Source organism: Schistocerca gregaria, chromosome 5, assembly GCF_023897955.1.
Source record: "Schistocerca gregaria isolate iqSchGreg1 chromosome 5, iqSchGreg1.2, whole genome shotgun sequence".
Lineage (NCBI taxonomy): Eukaryota > Metazoa > Arthropoda > Insecta > Orthoptera > Acrididae > Schistocerca > Schistocerca gregaria.
In genome coordinates this window covers 566,685,932-566,695,187 of record NC_064924.1, presented here as the reverse complement: position 1 = coordinate 566,695,187, position 9,256 = coordinate 566,685,932, and the positions used below count along the sequence as shown (strand labels likewise).

The window sequence follows — 9,256 nt, the reverse complement described above, 5'->3', positions numbered from 1 at the left end:
GCACAAGATGTCAAATGAAAGAGACTTTGATTACAAATCCAATTACGTAAAGATATGACTGTAAATGATATATGAGACGAGATACAGAGACATCTATTTGTATATAACTAATGAACTAACTAATAATGAAATAACTAATTTGTAAGTTTTGAGATATTCATTCCACCAGAGAGATCGAGCTCAAAATTTGCAGGTACGAGGCACTGACGGAACTACTTACATGTTCATTAACATTAGCAAGTAAGCTGTTGAGACATTTTAATGGGAAAACTGAAATCATGGCAGTGTGTGTCGGCAGCTAGTACTATTCACCACACGCACCGTTTAGATTCTTTTATCCTAAAATTGCTTAGTTTTACCCACAATTTAAATTTCACTATAGAACATGAACTCTAATGACAGCAATGGAAAAGAGAGACAAAGTGCTATAAGAATTATCTACTATTCGTATTTGTACTACAAACGCTAAAGGTATCAAGAGAATAAACAATTTTCACCACTGCAAGCACCACTTGCAAAGATTTAAACTTTGATTTGACAGCAAACAATGGCGCATAGAAGTAAGTATTACCTACGATTGAAGAGCGAAATTTTAGCGCGAAGCTAATGGCGCAAACAGAATTTTGATCAAACTTGTGCATAAAAATTGATGTAACAGGACCGGCGATCGTATGAGGCTCTCGTGACACGCTTTTCGCTAGTTGGGATGCCAAGTGTTGGAAAAGGGCGACATTTTTCTGGAGGGGAAGACTGAGTCTTAATAATGTCGGCATCCAAGCTCCTCAGCAGTCGGTCGGTCTTCAGTTGGTGATTCGGTACGATCACAGTTAGGGAGAGTTGTATGGCTGCTGATGCACCTGCACTCGTTGGTGTATGAAGCATTTCCCGTTCCGTGGGATTTAATAATATTATGGCACTGTTTGAACTCTGATTATTATGCAGGGTGTGTCACAAGTAGAATGTGAGGATTTCAGTGAAACTTCTTAACCGATCAGCATTTAGGATAGCGAATCGTTGTGTCGATTAGCCAGTTTATTGCTGAGAGTATATCACTGACTTTATAGCCGTGAAAACGGTTTGGTGTTTTATACTTCATTTATTAAATTTGTAATGTGATGCTGTCTACTACTGCGAGCTACAGTCATTTTATTAATTCAACGTAATAACTTGTGTTGATCACCAGTCAAGAGTTTATTGAATGATTAATTAGACAATAAACTATATGTCGAGCTCAAATCATCCGTAGTTGTGTATATGATTTATAGCAGCACCTACCTTCATTCTAGAAGGTACTGGAGTTCTTATTAGTCGTCAGTAACTCTATTTTACAGTTTCATTTAAATTTACAGCTTCGTAATTTAGGAAGTCTGCTCCTAGACTAACATAGAGTGAGTCACTCTTTTTATTGTTCTGTTTAAAAAAAGTAATTGCGTCGCATACTCTCTTCTCAACTACGGCCTCACTCATACAACGTTTGTCTGGGTATTGTAAAAGCGGTAGATAACATTTGGCTTCCTGTATTTTACGCTTCACAACTTCCGAATTTGAAATGGCGTATTCCACTCACCATTGACAAAATCTTTTTTTTATAAATCTACAAATGCTAGAAATGTTGGTTTACCTTTCTTCAACGTATCTACTAAGATTTGTCTACGGTCAGTATACAAGGTGACAATTATTGAACTATATGAAATAAAATCATCATAATTTGTAACCGGTTTGCGTTAGGACGTTCAAACTGCACGGTTGGCCGTGGGGTATGATGGGAATTAGTACGCTGTACGGTTTGGTTTAGCGACGAAGCCCACTTTCGTTTGGAAGAGCTCGTCAACAAGCAAAATTGGTGCATTTGGGAGACAGAGAAGCCGCATTTCGCGATCAAGAAGTCTCTTCCCCCTTAACAGGTGGTGTGGTGTGCAGTGTCCAGTCAGGGAATAATCGGTGCGAGATTCTCGATGGTATGGTGACTATCGAACAGTACGTGAAAGTTTTGGAAGACGATTTCATCTCCATTATCCAAAGTGACCCTGATTTCGACAAGATGTTCATGCAAGACAGGGCTCAACCCCATGATCCAGAGGAACACTTTGAGGAGCACATTCTGGTCTGGGGTACCCAGGGGCCACTGCCACGGGCCTCGATTAGTCGCCATATTCTTTGGATCTGAACACAGACGACTCCTTTTTGCAGGGCTATATTAAGCACAAGGTGTCCAGCTGCAACCCCAAAACAATTTCTGAGCTGAAAACAGCCTTTCAGGAGTTCATCGACGGCGTCGATGTTCCGATGCTTCACCAGGTCATGCAGAATTTCGCTATTCGTCTGGGCCACATCATCGCCAATGATGTCAGGCGTATCGAACACGTCATAACCTAAATCCAAATAACTGTAGTGACGTTTCATGTTGAATAAAGTGTGTGCACGCAATAGTTTATAACTAATTTACGCTTTTTTCATACAGTTCAGTAATTGTCACCCTGTAACTTCATGTTTTCCTACATTTATCTGGAACCCAAATGAATCTTTCTCCAGGTCGGCTTCACTCTGATATCCCACTTTTATGTCGATAATTCGTGTTAATATTTTGTAACTGAGATTGACTAGACCGATATTTTTTTCGTCGTAGACCTTGCAGTGCCTGCCTTCTTTTAGTGTTGCTAAACTACGTTTTTCTTGAAGTCTGAGTATCTCATTTTCATCAGCCAAAACAGTGCAGATGTGAGAGCATCTCGTATCAGGATTTGAGTAACATTTTTTTACTAGGTCACTGTGGTATTTCCCATAACTCGTGCAAAAAAGGAACAAGATTGGTAATATCTGAAACAATTTAGTTACATTACACGAAATTTATGACAAGGAAAACCAAACGATCTGAGATGCTCCAAATTGCGCAGTATTCCGCAGCAGTGGGGTGGGCGCCCTCCAGCTAGTGAACCATGTCAGACAACATGGCCACCATCCGGTTAGTCCTGAAACATAAACGCTTTACTTTAGGCAAGCAGCATAGACGTCGACTCTTGTTGGTAGGCTGTTTCAAAAGAAGTGTCGACCTCCTAAGAACGGCATAGAATTTGGCAATGTGAATTAAGATCTGCTTTTTAGATTACAATGAAATCACTCATACAACAATTATGTTAATTAATGTTCTCAGGAAACTCAGAGCATCCGTAAAGATGAAAATTAACATTATACAATATAGATCAGACAAAATTCACGTTTTGGTCAAACAAGAGATGCACAGTGATTGACGATGTGGTTTCCACTGTGGTGGGGTTGAGCTACAGCATCTGTTTTATGATTTGAATATGGCTGAAGATAGTTCCATAAAATTTTGGGCGTGCAGCCGCATAAATTAAACTACTTCTTCTAACATTTCGGCTGAATGCCGTCAAACCTCGGTCACTCTGAAGATGGCTGGACGGCATTCGGCTGACATATTAGAAGGAGAGTTCGAATTTACGCGGCTGCACGCACGAAATTTTATGGAACAATCTTTGCGCCGCGAAAATATGAAGATGCACATGGCCGAAGATGTCCGAAATACATCAACTTCAATTACTGCATTCGAAATATAAGGCGATAAAAAGAAATTTAAGATAACATTATTCCATTACAAAGGAACTGTGATACGTCATTGTGGATATCGTACGATGCTGGATATTTCTCTCGTGGAAAACTAGGGCATTAAAAGCAGATCCGTTGGCGTTTGAAAATGTGAACTGAAGAATCTCATAAAGGGTTTCTGCCGGGCCTGTGAATTTACTGGTACACCACTCTCTACAGATTCGGCCTTAGAGACCATTTCCAAGTGATGCGTGCACACTCAAGTTCATTGTTTTTAGCCCTACGAATGTGTACAGTGTGTCCCAGAACGATTGGTTAATTTTCAGGTATATGTCAGGAACGATTATTCTAAGTAAAAAAGTCTAGTAAACAGGGACTCCAAAATGCTTACTTAAGAACTATGAGAACTTGTTCATCTTCGGTCCTGCTAAACACAGCTCTTCCACTGAACACGTGCCCACAGCTCCTAAGTCATAAATTTTACAGGTCATTTTTACTAGACTTTTCTGCTTCGAATAATCGTTCCTGTCATATCCATGAATAAAGACCAGTCCTCCTGGGGCCCTGTTTTTATATATTTTAATTGTTTTTGTCCAAGGCTGAACAGGGACAACATAGCCTAATCCTTTTTTTTTGGTAGAGATAAGAGGTTCTAATCAGCGAGCAGTGAGCTGGAAATTTTCCGTGATTCAGACCGGTGTCTTAGATAAAGCCACTAGCCCGCCTGTGATAAAGTAAATCGCCCAAGGCTCTCTGGAAGATACACCTCCAATGTTATTTACTAATGAGAGCGACAAGGCTAGCTGAACACGCTGACCTTGTTAAGAACAGCCTCAAAGACCAAGACTCAGAAGTGGTAACGCTACAAGACGTATACTGAACAGTCCTCAACTCTTTTGCCTGAAAACAGAATTACAGATATTCTCTCCGTAAATAGCAAAATATGTAATAGACTGTTCTGCCTCAAAACAGAATTACAGACATTCTCTCCGTAAACACTTACGTAGGTAAGTGATAAGGGCTAGAGAAAAACAGAGCTTTGAAAAAAATGACATTTGCCAAACGTCCTTTGTTATACATGACCAGTGTTAGGGGAAAAGAAACCTACAATCTCTGCACAGTAAAAAAAGTAGCTTATGTTGGCTGACGGGTATACGTACAGTAACATATATTTGAATGGCAGAAGAACATTACGTGACTCATTCAGTGATTAACAAAGGAGAATAGCGTCAAAATGTTTCTCAGAGCATTCGTCCTGCAGTTTCAACTTAGAATACAGTTATTTATTACTCTAGCCCTACTTTTAGCACTAAGTGACTACTCAAGTTAATTTATTACTTACACCTTTGTTAAATGTTTGCGAGGTATAATGTCAACATATCAAACAAACAGGTCAACAGGTTGTGTAGTACGACTGTTTCCTCTTTACACAAAATTTTAGAGTGTTTGGAGGCGACAAAAAGAAACGTGTCTTATGTGACAAAAATGTCACAGGTGCACCGTATCACCGCTAGCAGTCCATGACGTCAGTGATGTTCAGAGACAGTGTTCAAACTGCTTTGAGATGAATACTGTTTCGCAGACGTTGCTGACCTGCTAATGGATTTCTTTTTGTGGGAGGAGGATAAAGCGTTTGGTGTACGAGACACCGACAGAAACTCTAGAAGAGACGGTTGCCTGTTTGGCTGAAGCTACGGCCATTATTCGTGAAACATCTGATTGTCCTGAGTGCATTAGACAATCATTAGGTGGCAGTTGTGCATTAATTTAAACGGTCATTTTGAGCAACACCTCTAAAACAATATTCAGCACACGTAATCTGCAAGTCATCAAAACATCACTTGCGTCAGAACCCTCAAGGAACTCTAGCGGGTATAACAAACAAGGATCTTGGGGTATGCAATCAACCAAAATTTCAGATTTCATCCAAAGTTTACCGAATTTTGCGATTCCACCTAGTTTCCGGTAATATTTATTCTAATTTCGACTTTACACCAAGTCGTTCATGATCTTTATTAAGCACGCTATACTCTGAAGTATTTATGAAATTTTACTCTTTCCTAAATTTGTTTATAACGTTTTTACACTTTTTTGCGAACATGAATTACAGTAGAAAAACTTGATCATCCCATAGATTTCACTTTACGATGAAATTTATCCATGGAAAATGTAATTTATTTTTGTTTTGTGTCATTTATAACTAATGCCACGTGGACTTGATTCATCTCTAAATTTAACCTCGTTAGTGGCAAATGAAACTTTATTATCCATTTAAATTAAGAACATCATTACATTCCAATAATACTTTCAATTTTGTGAAAACAGCTTGCTATACATGAAACAAAATGTGAATGTAAACAAACGTGAGTGGCATATCTTGAAATTTTGCATGTTTATTTTATTACCACTTACATTCTCAGATTTTTGCACATATAAAAAAGATAAAAGTTCACTTAAAGTTTTACTGTAAGTAAACCTGGATGTTGCTATAAAGATTCATGGTGACCAAATAGCTTCTAGAACATTCTCGAAAACCATAATTTCTTATACAGAATTGAATGTACGTCAGATGAGTCAGTGAGAAAGCATTCGTCAAGCTGGGATTAGTTAGTCTGTGATTAGTCTGCGGTCAGGCTCCTATCAGTTAGTCAAGCGGTGATCTGTGAGAATGTGTACTGTGCATATAGAATGTCATTTATTTGCGAAAAGTACTGCGCAAAACTCTCTATTGTGTGTAAAAACAACATGTATAAAGTTCTTCACTGTTGCGACCAGAAAATATGAAATAAAATGACAAGAAACTGTATGAAATGCGTACTAAAAGCACAAGCATTTCATTTTTAGAAATGCGAATATATTCACAAAATTTTGGAACTGAACATGCATACATTCCGTTTTATTTAAATGTACTGAATTAGCAGTCAAAATAACTAAATGCTTAAATCTGTAATTTTGGAAAGTGGGTTATTTCACGTGGAAACGTTGCATCTGTGTTTTTTCACATCAAAAAAGTGATTCTTTTTTCTTCTCTAAATACTCATAAATTTTGTACACATATGTTTTTAACGCCCTGCACATTATTTGCAAGGACTTACATAGGGTCCAAATGAGAGATAAACATCAACTATAAAGCGAAAGCCTACCTACAAAATGTATTTCAGAATCAAAGAACAGCCTAAGGAGGGAAGTGACTTCTACTGAGATATTTACAAACGTTCAAGAGCGAATTCTAGGGGTCACCCACACCTGGAGTGGAAACTCTTTCGGTTTCGTCAGGATATATGGCCTGAGGACCTGTGTGGCGTCATTTGATGCAAACAGAACAAGAGTTTAATGTTCAATATACATCCTGTAGCTGTGGTCTCAGTGATGGCTGGCCACAGTGGAATCTGCTGTCCTCATCGGCAAACTCAAGGCTACCCAGGGTTTGCTGCATAAGCCCAAAGCACAAGCAGGCAACTTGTGGCATGGAAGGTTGCCCGAACGCTGATCCATGGGCGCTTCCCATGTGTCAGATCCCCTGCGAAGGAGAGATGACCGCGTTGCATGTGCGGCTGATTCACACACAGCCCTGAGAGAGTTCCTCTCTGGTCACAGCCCGCGTTATCGCCTCAGATGGACATTGGTGTTAGATGCTGTGATGTCTGATGTCATGATGTATGCTGATGCTGGCTTGACGATTTGGTGGGCCCTCTGGTCCGTACGATGACAAAGTATCAGAGCAGCTCGGACCCTTACCTGGAGTGGTGTTGGTGGATGCAAGGGCGATACATCAGTGGCAGCTTCTATCCTGGACTCTGGCGTCAGTTATCCATGCTTACAGAACTGCTGTCATTATGGCAGGTAGCGAGTGTATGACTGGCACAGTACGACAATACAGGAACAATCTTACACAACATGTTACAATAAAATAACCAGAGAATCGAGTGCAAACGACATGGATCCAGCTGATCGACTGTTTCTAAGCTAGCTGGTTGGGGTATTTATACTGAACTGAGGAGAGTGCGATGCCATTCATGATGACCAAATCGGCCCAGTTTATTACGAGTGGTCAGTCGTTACTGCCTCTGCTACATTTGCTCGACAGGTTTGTTTCAGTACCATAACTGCTCCGTCAGGTCCCTGCATTTTATCTAGTATATCTTACTTAATGTCATGAGGGCAACGATGCCAGTTCGATGTGCGCTGGTCTGAGCTCGCTCGCACTCTGACACAGAAATGTCGATGTCGCACTCTTGGTGACCGACTAACCATATTGAAACGCTTACGCCTTGCGGCTGACATATGTTCACACATCCCTGTGCTGAGGCAATGCTGGGCTGTAGGGACTTAGAAAATTTTCCACTCTCTCATTTCCTCTTATCTCAGTGGCTTAACACAGTATTAAGTGAGAAATATAGATATATACTTGTACCATAGCCCTCTACATATAGCTCCTGTATTGATAGCAAAAATGATATTGGACTTATTACACCACAAACAGACCCATTTAAGGAGTCTTTCTTTCTGCGCTCAAATGGAATGACTAGAAAGCCTAATATGTACCCTCGGACATGCACTTTACAGTGGTTTTCAAGGTATGGATGTAGATGTAGATATTGTGTCAAAGGAAAGTCAGGCGATGGACTTAGCCATCAGTATTCTTTTCAGTTTGCCAGTACCGCTAATTATCCCAAAAAATTTCACATATCATACCGGTTTCTGCAAGTCGTTGCCATCGACTGATGCACCATGAATAGTCCCACAACGTTCGTCCAGAGCCACAGAAAGTACCGGGTGATCAAAAAGTCAGTATAAATTTGAAAACGGAATAAATCACGGAATAATGTAGATAGAGAGGTGCAAATTGACACACATGCTTGGAATGACATAGGGCTTTATTGGAACCAAAAAAATACAAACGTTCAAAAAATTTCCAGCAGATGGCGCTTCATCTGATCAGAATAGCAATAATTAGCATAACAAAGTAAGACAAAGCAAAGATGATGTTCTTTACAGGAAATGCTGAATATGTCCACCATCATTCCTCAACAATAGCTGTAGTCGAGGAATAATGTTGTGAACAGCACTGTAAAGCATGTCCGGAGTTATGGTGAGGCATTAGCGTCGGATGTTGTCTTTCAGCATCCCTACAGATGTCGGTCGATCACGATACACTTGCGACTTCTGGTAACCCCAAATAATCGCACAGACTGAGGTCTGGGGACCTGGGAGACCAAGCTTGACGAAAGTGGCGGCTGAGCACATGATCATCACCAAACGACGCGCGCAAGAGATCTTTCACACGTCTAGCAATACTTTTTTTTTGTTCTAATAAAACCCCATGTCATTCCAAGCATATGTGTCAATTCTTACTTCTCTATCTACATTATTCCGTGGTTTATAAAGTTCAAATGGCTCTGAGCACTATGGGACTCAACTGCTGTGGTCTTCAGTCCCCTAGAACTTAGAACTACTTAAACCTAACTAACCTAAGGACTTCACACACAGCCATGCCCGAGGCAGGATTCGAACCTGCGACCGTAGCAGTCTCACGGTTCCGGACTGCGCGCCTAGAACCGCGAAACCACCGCGGCCGATGTTTATTAAGTTTTCAAATTTATACAGACTTTTTGATCACCCGGTATTTATGCATATATGAACAACATCGACAGTGATTAGTACAGTTTTACCAAAATGTAGGTACAGTTCA

The 9,256-nt window shown here is 40.2% G+C and overlaps 1 protein-coding gene across 1 annotated transcript in view; it reads right to left on the bottom strand.

The window, feature by feature from the left end:
• Positions 1–2,781: 2,781 nt before the first annotated feature.
• The window catches only part of LOC126272841 (uncharacterized), a 66,717-nt gene continuing 60,242 nt past the window's right edge, over positions 2,782–9,256 (bottom strand). The window contains exon 5 of the mRNA XM_049976043.1: positions 2,782–2,969. Within this exon, the coding sequence (XP_049832000.1) occupies positions 2,927–2,969 (43 nt within the window). The 3' untranslated portion in view covers positions 2,782–2,926. The remainder of the gene's footprint in view (positions 2,970–9,256) is intronic.